The sequence below is a fragment of the Budorcas taxicolor genome, chromosome 5, assembly GCF_023091745.1.
Source record: "Budorcas taxicolor isolate Tak-1 chromosome 5, Takin1.1, whole genome shotgun sequence".
Lineage (NCBI taxonomy): Eukaryota > Metazoa > Chordata > Mammalia > Artiodactyla > Bovidae > Budorcas > Budorcas taxicolor.
This window is the reverse complement of record NC_068914.1, coordinates 87,903,318-87,922,421: the sequence shown is the minus strand read 5'-3', so window position 1 is coordinate 87,922,421 and position 19,104 is coordinate 87,903,318. Positions and strand designations below refer to the sequence as shown.

The 19,104-nt window shown below is 38.9% G+C and overlaps 1 protein-coding gene and 1 long non-coding RNA gene across 4 annotated transcripts in view; one reads left to right on the top strand and one right to left on the bottom strand.

The window, feature by feature from the left end:
- Positions 1-8,580: 8,580 nt before the first annotated feature.
- On the bottom strand, positions 8,581-9,966 carry LOC128048731 (uncharacterized). The gene is made up of 3 exons (XR_008199401.1): positions 9,771-9,966; positions 9,405-9,502; positions 8,581-9,245 (listed from the first exon to the last, which is right to left on the bottom strand). It is a non-coding gene; the product is annotated as an uncharacterized LOC128048731 (long non-coding RNA).
- An 81-nt stretch (positions 9,967-10,047) lies between these two features.
- The window catches only part of CNOT2 (CCR4-NOT transcription complex subunit 2), a 126,071-nt gene continuing 117,014 nt past the window's right edge, over positions 10,048-19,104 (top strand). For 2 of the 3 annotated variants that reach the window (XM_052639850.1, XM_052639846.1), the window contains exon 1: positions 10,062-10,083. In XM_052639850.1, coding sequence (XP_052495810.1) covers positions 10,079-10,083 — 5 coding nt within the window. In that variant the 5' untranslated portion in view covers positions 10,062-10,078. Of the gene's footprint in view, positions 10,084-19,104 lie in introns of all 3 variants that reach the window. The other variant, XM_052639847.1, reaches the window with a different exon arrangement.

Below are 19,104 nucleotides of genomic sequence, written 5' to 3'. Positions count from 1 at the left end.
CAGGTAAAATGCTTAGAACAGTGCCTGTGGTTATACGTATTTCCTTTATCTGTTGTTATTTCTATTTCCTAGTTATATTTTTCTCTAATCAAATCATGTTACTCATGAGACTCTTTTTAGTACAACGCTGGGCATATTAATACTAAAAACACTTGATGCATAAAATTCTTAGGTCTAACCTTATCACATAGATCCTTCTGGGGCACCTGCTTAACTGCTTTCCTATACTGTGTAAAGGAAGATAAAATGATAAAAATACAGGGTTTCTACCCTCAAGTTGCTTACAATTGGTGAAAGAATTTTACACTTCCTTCTGGTAAAAAATTTTTGAGGACTTAACATTTGTGAATACTGTGCTAGAAAAAGGGAAAAAATTATAAAGCAAATATAGTTCTTGCCTGTAAGCAGTTCACTGTCTAGTTGGGCAAAACCCAATTTTATCGGAAGCGAAGAAAAATTTCACACAAGATGAGTCCCAAAGGAAGCTTTATGGGTTCTGCTACTGAATAACAAATTAATCCAAACCGTAGCAAATATTATCTCAGATTCAGGAAGGGCTTAGCTAGGTGGTTCTTGTTCAGGTCTCTTATGAAGTAATAGTTAAGCTGCTGGCTAGGGCTGGAGTCATCTCAAAGGGGCCCGAAGATTAGCTTTTGAGTTCACTCACCGTTGTCCACAGGCTTTGGCTCCTTGTCGGCTGGGATAGCTTATTTCTAGGCACACAGGCTTCTCCACAGGCTGTCTGAAGGTCCCATGACAAGGCAGCGGGCTTCCACTGGAGTGACTCAAGAGAATATGCAGGAGGAAGAACTCAATGCCTTTTATAAGCTAGTCTCAGAGTCACAGTCTCTTCTATCTTATTCTATTTACAAGAAGAAATTCACAACGTTCAACTCACACTTGGAAGGAGGTGAATTAAGTAGTTTCGCATCCTGAAGAATAAAGTATCAAATATTTTGCAGACATATTTTTTTTTTGGCCATGCCACACAGCTTTGGGATCTTAGTACCCTACCTGACCAGGGATGGAACTCATGCTCCCAGCAGTTAAAGTTCAGAGCTCTAACCACTGGATTGTCAGGGAATTCCCTTATGGACATATTTTTTAAACAAGCATAGAAGACTATACTGGTTTAATATATTTTGAGGGGTGGAAGCGGTCACTCAAGGCAGGAGGAAAACTGCAAGATTCGAAGCATGAAGCATCATGTATTAGGACAGACCCACAAGTAGTACCTAAGGCTACAAACATAGGAAGGTGTTAGAACATGAAGAGCTTTATGCCTCATGGAGAGGAGTTTGAACTTTTAACTTGTGGTGGATGAGGTATATATCATTATAAAGATTTTAGGCGGGGGCGGGGGGGGTCTCCTAAGATGTGTACTGTAAAGTCTGGTGGTAGGCTGGAAGGCTGAGGCGGGGTAAAACTTACTAAAGACCAATTTAAACAAAATCTCTTTCAAAGTTCAGATGAGAGATGATGAGGAAATGATTAAGAGAATGGCTGAAGCAATGGAGAGTTAAGGGAGGATCTCAGAAGTATTTAGAAGGTAAACCATAAAAGAAATGGAAATTAGTTGTGGGGCATAGGACGAAAAAGGATATACGATATCAGGCTTGTGTATCAGGTATATGTATGATACTATTTCCCCAAATCATCCACTTTTTTCTCTAAAGATAAAGGTAGAATTTTAATTAGTATAAAAATGTATTCTATGAATGTTAATAAAAACTACAAAATAGAAATAATGAAACAAAAATAATTAAGTTACTTCTAAAGGACTGAATTAATAATCTGCACATATCCTGTTGGGCCTTTGCGAGACTTACAAACATTTTTTTACAAAACTGGATATTTTTAAAACTTTCTCTTCGTACTTTATATATGAGGTCAATAAAATTTCTTCCATATCATTTTTAATGACTGAATACTGTTCTGTTGTATGCATGGAGCTTCAGTTCAGTTCAGTCGCTCAGTCGTGTCCGACTGTTGCTGACCCCATGAATTGCAGCAAGCCAGGCCTCCCTGTCCATCACCAACTCCCGGAGTTCACTCAAACTCATGTCCATTCGTCCCCTTCTCCTCCTGTCCCCAATCCTTCCCAGCATCAGAGTCTTTTCCAATGACTCAACTCTTCGCATGAGGTGGCCAAAGTATTGGAGTTTCAGCTTCAGCATCAGTCCTTTTGAAGAACACCCAGGACTGATCTCCTTTAGAATGGACTGGTTGGATCTCCTTGCAGTCCAAGGGGCTCTCAAGAGCCTTCTCCAATACCACAGTTCAAAAGCATCAATTCTTCGGCGCTCAGCTATCTTCTCAGTCCAACTCTCACATCCATACATGACCACAGGAAAAACAATAGCCTTGACTAGATGGACCTTTGTTGGCAAAGTAATGTCTCTGCTTTTGAATATGCTATCTAGGTTGGTCATAACTTTCCTTCCAAGGAGTAAGCGTCTTTTAATTTCATGGCTGCGATCACCATCTGCAGTGATTTTGGAGCCCAGAAAAATAAAGTCTGACACTGTTTGCACTGTTTCCCCATCTATTTGCCAGGAAGCGATGGGACCAGATGCCGTGATCTTAGTTTTCTGAATATTGAGCTTTAAGCCAACTTTTTCACTCTCCTCTTTCACTAAGAGACTTGTTAGTTCCTCTTCACTTTGTGCCATAAGGGTGGTGTCATCTGCATACCTGAGGTTATTGATATTTCTCCCGGGAATCTTGATTCCAGCCTGTGCTTCTTGCAGCCCAGCGTTTCTCATGTACTCTGCATAGAAGTTAAATAAGCAGGGTGACAATATACAGCCTTGATGTACTCCTTTTCCTATTTGGAACCAGTCTGTTGTTCCATGTCCAGTTCTAACTGTTGCTTCCTGACGTGCATACAGGTTCCTCAAGAGGCAGGTCAGGTGGTCTGGTATTCCCATCTCTTGAAGAATTTTCTACAGTTTCTTGTGCTCCACCCAAAGGCTTTGGCATAGTCAATAAAGCAGATGTTTTTCTGGAACTCTTGCTTTTTTGATGATCCAGCAGATGTTGGCAATTTGATCTCTAGTTCCTCCGCCTTTTCTAAAACCAGCTTGAACATCAGGAAGTTCACGGTTCACGTATTGCTGAAGCCTGGCTTGGAGAATTTTGAGCATTACTTTACTAGCATGTGAGATGAGTGCAATTGTGCGGTAGTTTGAGCATTCTTTGGCCTTGCCTTCCTTTGAGATTGGAATGAAAACTGACCTTTTCCAGTCCTGTGGCCACTGCTGAGTTTTCCAAATTTGCTGGCATATTGGGTGCAGCACTTTCACAGCATCGTCTTTCAGGATTTGAAATAGAGCCACTGGAATTCTATCACCTCCACTAGCTTTGTTCGTAGTGATGCTTTCTAAGGCCCACTTGACTTCACATTCCAGGATGTCTGGCTCTAGGTGAGTGATCATACCATCGTGATTATGTGGGTCGTAAAGATCTTTTCGGAGAAGGAAATGGCAACCCGCTCCAGCGTTCTTGCCTGGAGAATCCCAGGGATGGTGGAGCCTGATGGGCTGCTGTCTATGGGGGTCGTATGGAGTCGGACACGACTGAAGCAACTTAGCAGCAGCAGCAGGAATAATTTAGGAGAAGGCAGTGGCACCCCATTCCAGTACTCTTGCCTGGTAAATCCCATGGACGGAGGAACCTGGTGGGCTGCAGTCTATGGGGTCACTAAGAGTCTGACATGACTGAGCGACTTCACTTTCACTTTCACGCACTGGAGAAGAAAATGACAACCCATTCCAGTGTTTTTGCCTGGAGAGTCCCAGGGACGGGGGAGCCTCGTGGCTACCGTCTATGGGGTCGCACAGAGTTGGACATGACTGAAGCGACTTAGCAGCAGCAGCAGCAGCAGCAAAGATCTTTTCTATATAGTTCTGTGTATTCTTGCCACCTCTTCTTAATATCTTCTGCTTCTGTTAGGTCCATACCATTTCTGTCCTTTATTGAGCCCATCTTTGCATGAAATGTTCCCTTGGTATCTCTAATTTTCTTGAAGAGATCTCTAGTCTTTCCCATTCTGTTTTCCTCTATTGCTGAGTTTAATTTAAATAATATCCTAATAAACAATGCAATAATGAATATTCTTGCAATCCAATTATTACACATATCCTATTTTCTATGATACGTTTCTAGAAGAGGAACTGCAGGATCAAAGCATAGGTTCAAGGCTTTTGATACATACTGCCAAACTGCATACTAGACCTTCAAGGCTTTTGATACATATTACCAAACTGCACACTAGAGATATGCTAATTTACACTCTCAGCAGTGTAACAAGTCCTGTTTCTCTGATCCCTTGCCAGTATTATCAAGACACAATCACCTGTTAAAATAATACCTGAAGACCAAATTAATGTTTAACATATCAGGTCACTCCTAAGTTGGACTTACAATTAAACTTTTATAATATTACCATTCAAAGCTTAAGATTCTTCCATATATTACAGATGAAGAATCTAAGGTCCAGTAAGTGTCAGAGTAAATCAGACCACTATGTAGTGGGAGCTTCTGCCCCAGATTATTTTGCAGTGCTTTCTGATTTGCCAGTTTGGTTCACCAAGTAAGCTTTTTCTATAATAATCTTATTAGTGTTAGTCATTCAGTTGTGTCCGACTCTTTTTGACACCATGGACTATATACCCTGCCAGGTTCCTCTGTCCATAGGATTTTCCAGGCAAGAACTCTGGAGTTGGTTGCCATTTCCTTGTCCAGGGGATCTTCCCCACCCAGGGATTGAACTCAGGTCTCCTGCATTGCAGGCAGACTCTTTACCATTTGAGCCACCAGGGAAGCCCAACCTTATTATGTATACCAGAAAAAAGGAATATATCTTTATTATTAAGGGCCTATACCATTAATTTAGACTATTTCTCCTAGCTGCTTCCTACCTTGGATTTTATACATTACCTGTTGAAGGAAAATGTATGACATCTATTTTTAAAAAGTCTACGTAATCTTGGATAAGGACCTATTTCATTCATTCAATGATTTTTATTCACTGTCTCATTCATTCAACAGTACTTATGTAATGGATACGGTTTAGAGAATAAAGCAGTGAACAATACAGAAATAGTCTCTGCTCCCACAGAACTTACATTTTTAACAGGGTGAAAGGAAACAGATAAGCAGTAATAAATTAGAAGATAATGATACAATTACAAATGCTGTTATGAAAACAAAGGGCCATGTGTGAGAAGAATGGGGAAAGGAGCTACTTTAGATACAGAGGTCAGGGAATGCTGGTCAGAAATGATACCTGAATTAAAAGCTGATGAGTTAGCCATACAGACATAGAGAAAACACACCTCAGGCAGAAAAAAATTGGAAGTGCACAGGTTTTGAGATGGAGTATCAGTTCAACTGAGAATAAGATGCCCTAAATAGTGGCTTCTGAACTGTGGTGTTGGAGAAAACTCTTGCGAGTCCCTTGGACTGCAAAGAGATCCAACTAGTCCATTCTAAAGGAAATCAGTCTTGAATATTCATTGGAAGGATTGATGCTGAAGCTGAAACTCCAGTACTTTGGCCACCTGATGTGAAGAACTAACTCTTTAGAAAAGACCCTGATGCTGGGAAATACTGAAGACAGAAGTGGACACCGGAAGATGAGATGGTTGGATGGCCTCACTGACTCGATGGATATGAGTTTGAGTAAGCTCGGGGAGTTGGTGATGGACAGGGAAGCCTGGCGTGCTACAGTCCCTGGGGTCGCAAAGAGTTGGACATGACTGAGTGACTGAACTGAAATAGTTGCTTTAGCAAGATAAAAGTTTACATTTTCCTCACATCGGTACTTGTACATAAGGAGTGAGGGCTGATACACTACTCTGCGAAGATCTCAAGGACCCACATTTTCACCCGGCTGAGGTCCTGCCATTCATCCTGGAAAAGGGAGCTTGCGTATGCCAAATGGCTGTCACATCTATATTCCAGGATGCAGGACATAGAAAGAAAGGAAAGCACTGGTGTGCAGCAGCTATCTTTTAAGAACAGTTTTGGAAGGGAGTCACATACACCTGCTTATACTCTATTGGCCAGAACTACCACACAGCTACACGAGGCTAGAACATAGTCTTTATTCTGGACGCCCATATGTCCATGTATATTACTATGAAAAAAAAAAGAAATTTTAGGGGACAACAGTCTTTGTCTGCTACAGACTGGAAAAAGCTTGGTACGCGACAGAAACAGAAAGGAGGCAAAGAGAAGGGTGAGGATAAGATGAGTTTGGAGAATTAGTCAGATTAGGCAATTTCAAAGGCCATGGTAAGGAAATTGGACTTTATTCTATTTCAGGGAAATCATTGGAGACTTTTAAACAAGCGAGTAACATAATCGAATCAAGTTTTTTAAAATGGTCACTCTGGCTGGTTTCTAGAGAATGGTTTAAAAGTACAAGGAAAAATGGAATCAGAAACAGTTGGATATTGCTGTCTAAGTGATGATGGTGGCTTGGACAGAGTGGTAGCATCAGATGCGATGTGGTTGAAGGCACAATAAATACAAGGAAGAGCTGATGATACTGACTGATAAGCAGAGTGAGAGGAATCACAGAAGATTCCTATTATTTCACCAGAGCAAGTGAGTGAACTGTTGGGAGTATTGTTTGTGGAAATCAGTAAGACTACAGGAAAAGTTTGGATTCAAATGTTTTGTTTCAGCACATGTTAATTTTGAGACACCTTTCTTATTTTTTTGCCATGGTAAGATTTTCAGTAATGTCTATACCTTTTAAACAATGGGAGGTCACCCTTTTCTACAACTATTAATGTGAAAGTAAAACAGTTGCTCAGTTGTGTCCAACTCTTTGTGACCCCATGGACTATATAATCCATAGAATTCTCCGGGCCAGAAGACTGAAGTGGGTAGCCTTTCCCTTCTCCAGGGGATCTTCCCAACGCAGGGATTGAACCCAGGTCTCCCACATTGCAGGCATATTCTTTATCAGCTGAGCCACAAGGTAAGCCCAAGAATACTCGAGTGGGTAGCCTATTCCTTCTCCAGTGGATTGTCCCCATCCAGGAATCAAACAAGGGTCTCCTACATTGCAGGCAGATTCTTTACCAACTGAGCTATGAGGGACAACTATTAATGATCATGTATAAAGTCATTCTTCCCTTGGGTTTCCCAGATGGCGTGAGGGGTAAAAAACCTGCTTGCCAATGCAGGAGGCAAGACAGGATACAGGGATTCAGTTCCTGGGTATCATGGATTCAGTTCCTGGGTCGGGAAGATCTTCTAGAGGAGGGCATGGCAACCCACTCCAGTATTCTTGCCTGGAGAATCCAATGGACAAAGGAGACTGGCAGGCTACAGTCTATGCGATCAAAGAGTTGGACACGACTGAAGCAACTTAGCATGCATACATGCATTCTTCCCTTAAGGAATTTTTTTCTCAATCCAAATCGGCAATTTTACTATAAGATGCATCTTACATTTCAAAAACACACATTCAGTATGGGCTAGTTTTCAAGTAAGACAATCTATCAGAGTGAATAGTTTAAAAAAAAAACACTTCACAACCTATCAAATGGGCAGAATTTATCAACGTCAGCAGTAAAGACAAACTTCTGGAAGCAACAGGACAATGTTAAAAATGTACCACTTATAGTGCTTATTAGAAAGCCATAAATACAAGCCCTTGGCAAACGTTGGCTTGTTTAATATCTAGAACTGACCCCTAAGGTAGGTATTACATAAATTTACAAATTTACCAATATAAAAGATTGGACAGCACTAATAGAACAATTTTAAATTTGTTCTTCTGCAAGGCTTAAAGCAGATTTATCATCAACAAATATGTTCTCAAGAAAACAATAGTATCAAGGTATTTTCCCCTAACACTGCTACCATACACATTTAAGATGAAAATATCTGCTGTTCTATCTTTCCCAGTAAAATATCCACGGTAATAAAACCCTCAAGTTAGACCTGTCTCCTTTTGTAAGTGATTTCTTCAATTTCACCCAAAGTTTATACAATTTAAAACTTGTGCTTTGAGTAAACATGAGATGATACAAATAAGGGTCATTTTTTGGCTTTAACAATGTCCTGTGCACATGGGTATGTGCACACACATGCTCTTTACTGGGGTTCCCTGGTGGCTCAGCGGTAGAGAATCAGCCTGCCCATTTAGGAGATGCGGATTCAATCCCTGAGTCAGGAAGATCCCCTGGAGAATAAAATGGGAACCCACTCCAATATTCCTTCCTGGGAAATCCCATGGACAGAGAAGCCTGTCCATGGGATCACAAAAGGGTCAGATATGACTTAGCAACTAAACAACATTTGCTATATAAATCAAACTGATACTTGATGTTACCATACACATATCCATCCAACTTTTCTCATTTTATCTTACAATTCCAAATATCAGTTAGACTTTCAATTTATTAATAGCTAAATTAAAAAGCTCAGTAATACACAGATATATGTATTAATATGTACTTAAAGGTATTTAATCTTTTAACACACCATCTTACAAAGTTGAAGAGAAAGATGAAGAGGCAGGAAGGAACTGTTGGGGGAAAGGGAGGAAAAAGGGAGGGAAGGACATAAGAAGATTTGCTCCTTCTTGAATTTTCCCAAAGTAAAAAAGAACACAATGAAGCAGAATGTTTAATAAAACGAACACCAGGCAAAACATTTTCTACTGGCTACATCAGCATCACCTAAGAGTTTAAATAAATTCACACAGGATCTACTAATTCATGGAGATACTTGGTAACTTATGAACATAGAAGTCATCTATAATTTCACAGTACGCTTATTTTTCCTGCTATTTTTGACTGACAGATGTCCCTTTCCCTTCAGTTATAAATTTTAAATTGGATTACAGTCAGTTTTTGGAAGGATGATTTTATAAAAGAAACAAAACAAGGGAAGTAGAAACTTTATTTACCCCAAATGAAGTGTACTTGACATTAGTAAATTCTATAACTCAACTAGAAAGGAAGTAACAATTTTCACTTTATGAAACTATACGAGTCCTAATACAGATGCAAATGCTCTTTTTCAGGTCCAAAAATATCAAGCAAGAGGGAAGAGTTGAGCAATATACAAACGAATAGAGAGAGAGTTATTATTTCAAAGAAAACTAATTTTACTTTGAGCAGCAATTATTTTTCTGGGAAGCAGAGACTCTGCTGAAGTTTCCAAAAAAGCCCTCGTAATTTCAGATGGTCTCGCTGATAGCTCAGGCATCACTCCAGCTTACGTGGGCATTGGGGAGTGAGAGTGAGAAAATGCTGTTAATCTGAATCAGGAAAGCTCAACCAACAGAGTTTCAAAAACCTGCCCCCTCCCCCAATATGCTCCCTCCCAACAAGTTAAAAAAATAATAAAATAGGAAGCGTGATGAGTTAAAATACCAACGGTTTCGGCTGACGATCACTCACTTCTCAAAAAGTGATGGTGACGTGCTGCTGGTCCCTGGAAGTGCGTGCACAAGCACCGGAGGTTTCGGGGTCTGAAGGAAGAAAACTGGACAGCGATCAGATGCGTTTCAGGGAGCAGAGGGAGGGAGGGCCGGTACGAGGCAGACGACGGGGGTGGGGGGGTGGGGAACGAAGTGCTGAACACAAACACAAACACGTTCCGAGTCCCCGGGAAGGGCGGACCGACGCCACCTCACCATTCCCCGCCCCTGGACCCCGCGATCCTTCCAGGACCTAGGGCCCGTGGCCCGCGCGAAGCAACCTGGACCCAGGGGAGCCTAGCGGCAGCAGAGTTCCTACTCGCTGTAACGACTGCGGAGTAGCTACGAGCCTCCCGGTGAGTCGGTGAGAGAGAAGATGGGGGCCGCGAGGAGGAAAGCGAGGTGCTGAAAGGCCCCTCCGAGTCCCCTCTACAACGCGTGAGAAACAGACTACCCAACCCCTACTCTGTCCGGTCCACAATCGCCGCTCCCCTCTTCCGCCGCCGCCGCCTGGAGGGAAGTCGGAACGGCGGGGGTCACGGCGGGGGTCAGAGGGTAAAGGTCTTGCTCCCAGCAGCCTCCGCGGTGGATACGTCGCCATCTTGGATCCGCGGGACAAGAAAATTCATGCGGTGAGTTTTTGGCAAATTTTCGGAAGTCTGGCAGCGGGGCGCGCGGCGGGAGCGGCGGATTCGGGGCCCTCGCAAGGCGGGGGAATGCCTCGGGGCCGGGCCGGTCGCGCCCGGGGTCCGCGGGCAGCGTCCCGGCCCGCCGCTTCCCGTTGCTTTTGTCTCGGCTCCAATCGAGAGAGGGAGAGCGGAGCGGGCGGGGAAGGGGGGGTGGTGGCGGTGGAGGGAGGGAGGGGGTGTGTATAGGGAGGGTGGTGGACGGGACGTAAAGCGTCGCTGTAGTCGGGTAGCTGCAGCGGCAGTTCTGGATCCTAGGCCCTGTCCCTTCGGCTGGCGCTGGGGCTTCCCCCAGACTCCTCTCCCCCGGGCTCCCGCCAGCACGGAGAAGCCTCCGCCGCGCTGCTTCTTGGGGAAGAAGAGAAGGCGACAGCGGCGGTGGCCAAGGACCCCGGGCCCGCTTTAGACGGCGCTGCCGCCTTCCCAGCAGTTGCCCCGGTCTTTGGCATTTCACATTCTCAATACACGTACATCATCTGCAACTTGTCTGTTTCTGTGTATGTATATGTGAAAGATGGGGGATCCTGGACTGGCTAACGGGTCTCAGGAGCTGCCAGGCCCTGGGGTACCGAAGGCTGTGTATGGTGGAAGGAGGAGTGCAACTGTGATGCTTCCTCTGCTTCCGCACCCGGAGGGTGAAGCTTCCGTAGTCTGGTAGTGACTGAGCCCGGAGAGTCCTGGGGCGGCGGAGGAACCCGAAACGCCTCGGTCTGTGAAGTTGCGAGCCTTAGGTTTCTACTTCCGCCGGGGCCTCTCCACCTTTTGCTGTCTTGAGTCTAACTGAAAAGTTTCACGGAAGAAGTGAGTAGGGTTAAAACTTAGTTCAGGCTCTTGTCCGTTTAGGAGAAAAAGCCTCTAACTCTTGGTAACTGTGGTCCTTAGCGAATATGAGGTTTTTTGTTTTTGTTTTTAATGAGAACATTTCCAAGGTCTTAAGTTTGCATTTCTTTCAGGCCCTGTGGGTACGATATTACAACCATAAAAGTCTTACATACGGGTGCCACCCTCTTGAGAGGAACCTAAGCATCAACTCCCTTAGAATCTGAGCAGATGCCTTCAGTTTTTAACATCCAGAAGACAGAATGCAATACATTTTGTTTCATAAAACTCTTGGTCAGAGAATTCTATTCCTTTCTTAATCTTCTAGTCGTTTTCTAATAATTAAATACATTGATAGCAACCCTTAGATTCTTGGTGAAATGGTAGGAAGTACCTAGTTAGAATCTGTCACGAGGGAGGCCTTGCTTGAATTTAGAGTTCAAAGCTGAACAAATTTTCTGTCATGCTTGATATTAGGAATTTCTAGACCTCTGGAATCGTAAGTGCAGCTTTATTTGCCCCTTAAAACAACTTAAGTGGAAGTAACAAATACGGAGGCAGGGGATAGAAATTTGAAAATATTTGTTTATATATTGGGTTTATGTTGTTTGTAAATACTTAGTATATTTGACAAGTTATTTCTCAAACGTGTTACCAGTGAACACGTCTCTCTTGCAACTTTGGAAGATAACTTTGTCCTAGGTGTAAGGAGTTGGTTAAGAATCGCAGTGGTCTGAAATGACTAAATGGCTGCATTCAGACAGTTTGATGTGTACATTCAGATCTCTTTTCCTGAAATACTCCTTAGTAGATCAAGATCTTTAGTTAACTTTGTCATGTTGAACATCCCTTCAGTTTGTAGTTCTTGTGTAATATTAAACCTAAAGGAAAAATACAAGATACATGTAAAAAGAAGAGAACTTGTGTTCCACTTGTTTCTTGACCTTTTAAGATGCTCATTTAATTTTAAAAAGGTTCTTTTCTCTCATTTTTTCCCCTGCTTGAGGGCTTGAAGTCCAGTGACTTCTGTGATTACTTTGTATTTTAGATAGAAATTGAGAAACTCACATTTTGGCATCTTGATTAATGCTGCAACAATAAAAATACTGTGAGCATCGTTTTTTGGCAGAACCCTTTTATTATAAGTATACTGTATAAAGATATCTGTAACCTAATCTGATACTCTTGGGGAATTAGAATTGCTTATATATTTAACCAACCAACAGATACAGCCTTTTAAAGATTTTTAGTTTCTGAAATACTTTAGTTTTAAAGTACATTTTTGTGGCAGAAAAATGAGAGCATAATGCATGAGTGATTCATGTTCCCTTCCATTTCCAATTACTTGATCTTGAAGATAAAATAAACTTCAGAATGATATTCCTCCCCGAGACCTAGTTACTTATGTTTTTACTTAGTAACTTTAGATATTTAAATCTCTTTGATTTCTCAGAGATACTTCACAGTTAGTTTTAATCTGAAATTCTTTGTTTAAAAGTAATTACTTAGATTTATGAGTAGATTTTATTAGAAGTGCTTCTAACCCAGTTGTTTTGGTTTTCAGTCTTTTCAGTAGATACTGGTATTAAAAGTATTTGTATTTTGAAAGACCTTTGCAGAATCTTTTGCAACCTCTGGGAAATTACAGGTTTACCTTTTCATTCACAAATATGCTTCATAAGATTTTCTAATAATGTGCGAAAAGAAAAAGTATGCTTCATGTTTACATATGAAATAATACTAGACGTTACTAGATTGATAAAAATAAGTCAACTTTTTTTTTTTGGCTTGTTAAAAGCAGTGTTAAACAGTATTTTTTGTCTTAACATTTTTAACTGTAGAAAGTTCATTCTATTATAATTACATATTTAAAAGCAAACTGTCCATGTACCTGCTTATTAGGCATTTGAGAACAACTTATGCAAATAGTGATACAATGTTAGGAAAAGATACTACTAAGATTTTATTTGTTACTTAGACATCTAGTAGATGTTGTGACACAAAGAAGCAAAAGAAGCCAAGGTTCCAGGTAGGGCCGCTTTAGAGGCAGAGTTAAACTGAGTTGCACTGTAATGTTGGAATAGAATCACACACACTACTGATATCATAGTATTGATAACAAAGGAATCATTTTGGTTGATGATAGGTGTGATTGTTCTTCCTTAACTATGGATGATTTCTACCCCAAATGCTTAAAGGAGTAGAATTTCCTTGTAAATTTTACTAGGTTTTGTTGAAATATCTATACTTAAAATTGGTGTCTGTTTAGAAAGTCTACTTTTGAAAACAAATAGAACAGACTAATGAGTTGTAAAAATTATTATATATTAAATATAAAATTATTATATAATTTTTACCTTGGTTTTTTTCATTGAACTATATATATATTTTTTCCTTTGCTTTAGCTTTTCTGTTTGACATCCTTTTTTAAACTCTTAAAACTCTTGTGACAAGTCTGATATGGCTCATGCTGATATGGTTTGTTTATTTATTTACTTTGTCTGTACTATTAGAAATGACCTGGAAAAAAGAATTTCTAGTGGTTTATTTTTTCTCTTAGTTCTCTGAAATACAGATGATAATCTCTTGGTATTATTGCTTGGGGGTATGCTATACTGTGAATTAATAAAATGTTTTATAGTGTTTTTTGGTAAGACCTCATAGCTTATATAATCATGAGATGCAAAATAAATTATCTAAGGAAAAAAGATTTTTTTTCTGGATACACTTTAATGGTTTGTATATATTTAGACTGGGGAATCTAAGTCTGTTTAGATAAAGCTTGATATTTTGGACATATTTGCCAGTTACCCTGAAGGTATCCCCCCTACCCTCACACACCCCCCCCCCCCCCCAACTCCCCCGTGCCCTTTTTTTTTTCCTTTCATGCTTATGTTCTTATGTGGGGCTTGAATGGGATAGTGGTGGTGATATTTTTACTATCACTTCTCTGTTGTTTGACAAACTTTATTTTTCGAAACTACATAGTGCCACTGTCTTAAGAACCTATAGTGTCACTTTCTGAATGAAAGCTTTCCTGATTTCCCAAATCCTTCTGTACTGCTTTTATTCCTCAGATTTCTATTATTGAATGTGTCACACTGTATTCTAATTTACTGTCCATCCCCACCATCCATAATAACCTCCACTGGATTGTAAGCACCTGAGAGGTAGGGCTTTGTCTTACTTACATTTACATTTCTAGTACCTTCTAAATGTGTAATACTTGGTTATCAATAAATATGCAATAAACTGGACTAGTGCCAGATTGTCACTTGACACTTAGTGCTGCCATTATGCCGTTTCCTAGTCCACACGTTGGAAGAAGATTGGAAAAGGGGATGGGGAAGAAGGGCATCCTGTATTCCTTTACTTCCTTGAATTGTTTCTTACAGTTTTGCTTCGTAATAACCTATGGGAAACTAGATAACAAGCTTCTAAGAGAAATGTGTTTGGAGTAAGAACAGGACTTAAAAAAGTAGCAGAATGTTTCTGGCAGTATCTAGGTCTACATTTCTTGCTGTATTGTATGATTAAGGTCAGAGCATGAAGGAGATATTTTGTATTTACCCCATAATATATATTTACAGTTGCTTAACCATGAGATACTGTTAGATTTGGGCTTTTTGAAGTTAGATTCTATGTCCTCGCCTTTCTCTACCTTTTTACTCCTAATGCCTGGCCCAGTGCCTAGTACAAAGTAAGAGTTCTCTAGTTTTTGAATACCGTTCTCCTTATGAAAATTGGGTGAGATGATTTAATGTATTTTTATTGGCTGTCTAAATTTCAAAAAGCTCTAAAAATGGACTTTTTTAAAAAAGCAAACATGATGGCAAATTCCAACTGAAATTAGTAGCCTAATCATAGTCTTAGTGGTCTTAACCTGATTTTCCATTTTTATGTAGAAATATTAATGTATTTGATTGCAAGTGCTGCCTAGGCCACCCTGTGAGGTTTTAGGTCATATATGATACATATGCTATCTTAACTGTCTAAAATCTGACAAATTCCAGTTCTGAGAAATATCTGGCCTTTAAGGGTTTGGATAAGAGATTGTGCACCAATATTTTGTTCATTTTTGAGCTATAGAAATAAACCAGTAAATGACCTCCAGAATTGCATACTGGAGATGTTAACATTTGACTTAAGAGCTCAGAAATGTCTCATTTGCCTGTGTATTTTTCATTGACTTTTTAATGACAGAAAGCTATGAAAGATACAGAGAGAAAATTTGTTCTAGTACTTGGGACACCGATTTTTTCTGTGCTTTTACTGAACTGAAATGTCTTTCCTTACGTGAAAGTAGATGAGAATGCACACACAGTACATATTTACTTTGCCAAGTATTTGCTAAGAAATGATAAAATAAGAGAAAAATTTGTGTTCTGGCAGTTTCGGTAACAGTGAATAGATTTGCCTGTTTTCAAACATGATATATCATTTTCCATTTATATTTTTGAATGTTGAAACAACCATTTTTTATCAACATTGGACAAAATGTAATGACTGATCAAGTATTAATAATACAATGTGTTTGGGAGAGGAACATTTGGTTTTGTGTCATATCTGGCAGGAATGTGTTTTTATATTAACTTTTTACATTATAGATTATGATGCTATTCATACAAATTTTGTACTTAATTTTCTGTTTGTAAGAGTCCTTCATAGGTTGGTAAAATAATAATAATCACTAAGTTTACCATGCTATTCAAAGGACCTCATTCCTTTTGACTTTGTTTTACTACTTAATCATGTACGTTAAAAAAAAATACTTGGTAGTCTTCAAAGCACTTTCATAATATACCACCATAATTTTATAGTGTCATTTTAATGTGAAGTGTTAAAATAAGTTTAAACTTTTTAATGTTAAATTTTAACATTGACTTAAAGATAGAACAGTCAATTTGTTTTGATTAGCATGAAAATTAGTAATTGGGAATTTTGAAGGCCATTTTATCCTTAGATTGAATCTAGCATCTAATGTCTCTCTCACTTAATTTAATGCTGCTCTATAGGGAAAATCCTGATTTATCAAATCAAGTAGGTGTAAGTAGAAGGTTTGTTTTTAACTGATCATCCTTTAGATTCAGGATCATTTAATACGGAAATTTGAAAGAGAAGTATTAGGAAATTGTGTTTCAAGTGACTTTTTGGCAGAACACAGTAGCTGCTCACATTTTAAAAAATATAAACATATTCAAGAAGCACCAAAACTTTTAATGATAATCCTGTGTTATAATGAGAGTAAGTAATAATACTGTATCACAGACACCACATTTTACAAGTTTACTTACTATTGCACAGTTATTTTTTGAGGAGATCATGTGTTGAACTTTGTCTTGATTTAGTAGTACACAAAATAGTGCTTTAAGGGTATTGTTTTTATAATTTTATGAGTGACCATGTCTGGCCTTAACGTTAGAAAAATTTCAGAGCCAAAGAACTTTTCTAATCAATGCACACTTCAGAGAAATTGTACATATATTTATTGACATGCCAGGCCAATCTTTGAGGTCTATAGCAAAACTATTTAACCTGACAGAACAGATTACAGTCACCAAATTTTAAACTTGACACTTGATGCACTTCTGTGTTCTGTATGTTTTGTATGTTTATGAGTCACACATCCTAAAATAGATACATATGTGTAGAATAGTTATACATAGTCCAGCGCTTCAGGAAATTTGACCTCTGATTGTATTAAGATGTTTCAAGCATAGTTTGAAAACTGCTGAACTTGATGTAGAGTCACTTCTAACCTATAATTATGTATTTTTAAAAAATCAAGACTTTGTCTTCTCTCACAGAATTTGCTTGTTTTTGAGTAGACATTTTCAACTAAACCCTTTAATAATTTGAGTGTTTATTCTCTTCTACATATTACAGTAAGTGCTGGGTATATATGATGGTGAACAGGACAAGTCTCTGCCTTCATGGAACTAACGTCTTAGGTGGGGAGACATAGTAAACAAACACAATTTCAGAGGATGGCAATTATGAAGAAGACAAAGGGGAGGTACAGTTACAGCAATTGGTTATGGATGGAAGGAGGAGACTATTTTAAGTAAGTAGGGTAATGAGGGGAAGACCTCTCTGGTGGTAGCTTTTGAACAGAAAGTGAGAAAGAAGACAGCCATGCAAAAATCTGGGTAATGTTTTTCCATGCAGAAAGAAGACCCTAAAATGGAGTCAAGTTTTTCATGTTTGATGAAAACAAGGAATTTCATCAGTAGTTACTTAGTGCTTTCTGCATAAATAGGGGCAAACTCGAAAGGGAAAAAGAGATGATTCAGATGTAAATCTTTGTCTTCCAACTGCTGAAAATGTTTTGATAGACCCAGTAGCTTATAGAGAGGAGGAATTACTCTTCATTTAAGAGGTCATGATAATGTTTTCTGGATCTGGTGGAATGAGGGGTATCTCTCTCTATTAGTGGAAAATTATAAAGGAGAACAAACTTAAAACTTTGTGTTTGCATAGGATAATCAAAACATTTAAGAGAGTCTGACTTTGCAGTATTTTGATAGACTTTTCTTAGAAACTAATCAGTAATGATTTTCACGTTTACTTAGATTTCCTTGTTCAGTTCAAGAAATATTACCATGTGCCATGAACTGTTAGAGGTGCAGTAAATTAATTCTTGAAGTTCAGTTTTGTGATGAATGCTGTGGATACATACTAGAGTAGAACAACCTTGTCTGAGGAAAGGAAAGAGTTGGCTTCAGGTCAGTGATGTTTGAACCAGGTTCTGAAGGGTGATTTGGTGGTTCAGTTAGGTGGGGGAGGGGGATACGGAATCAGCCCTGCAGATACGAGAAAAATCTGGAAGGATAGACTAGATTTAGAGAATGACAGAGTAATCTGTAGTATTTGATTGAATCTTTGGACCTCATGAGAAGTTGATTGAAGGAATGAATTTGCCAAAAAAGTAAGAGACATTTTTTTACATGATGAGGAATAATTAACCAGTTTTTTTGAACAGTGTGAGTGAAAATCAGATTTGTACTTCAGGGAGAAATTTTAGGTTCCACAGGTGATTTATAATTAAATTACAGACTTGATGTTTCAGTGTATTTTGAAGGATTTTTTTTCCTCTGTTAAATACAACATATTCTGTATTTACATTGGCAGGATATTTTAATTATTAACAACTTTGAAATTTTGTAGTTTGTTATTTTCCAGAGAACTTGTTAAATATATATAAACCAGTGTCCATAATGAAAAATTTTATGTTAATGAATGGAATTGGGATTTGTTATGTAAGTTTTAGGGCAGGCAGAGTTTGAATGTTGTATTTGATTCTGTTTGCAGGCATGAAATTTAACATTATGTCAGTAAATTAAAATACCAAAAGAGTCTAAATTAGTGATATAATCATTCTTAGGAACTTCTACCTATATTGTATTTCTAGCAGTACCTGTTTTGCAATGCTGGTGTGTGTGTTTTTCAAAATACTGTACATAAATTATGAATTTATTTTAGGTTGCTAACATTATTAATTCTGACATTTTAAAAAAGAGCCCAAATGGACTGTTTTTAAATAAAAAAGATTCCCTAAGAATGCAATTTGAGCAAATTACTACTTTGATAGGATTTACTATGTACCTCTTTATTTTTTTTTCCATAGCAGATGTATGTTATTCTACATGATGACCTGGAGCTGCCCAAGTTGCCTAATTGTTGTTGAGTTTTTGACTGAATAAAATGGAACTGATTATAACTATTTCCTATTAAAGAGAGTTATATTGTGCTGGAATTTTACATGATTGTGTTGAAGTCTCTGGTACTCACCAGCCTGAATTGATTAGCTGTGTGACTTATCCTCCCTAAACTTCAGGTTTCTTATTGGGAAAATGTGGATAGGTAAACTGTATTTACCTCATAAAGTTGATATAACGCATAAAGGCTCTTGTGGGGTTGTTTGTTTTTTTGGAGTGAGGTTGCAAGTTAAAGATAAGCTTCTGAAGCAAATGAGAATTAGCCACAATTTGTTTCATAGAGTGCTCTATGCTCTTTTTATATTGAATTCATAAATGTAAACTAGAAGAGGGCAGTTTTGTTCTTACATGTTTTTCCTACCAAGAAATTTGTTTAGATGACGTTGTGTTAAGGGTTATATGTAACACTTTGGGTCACATAGATCCATCT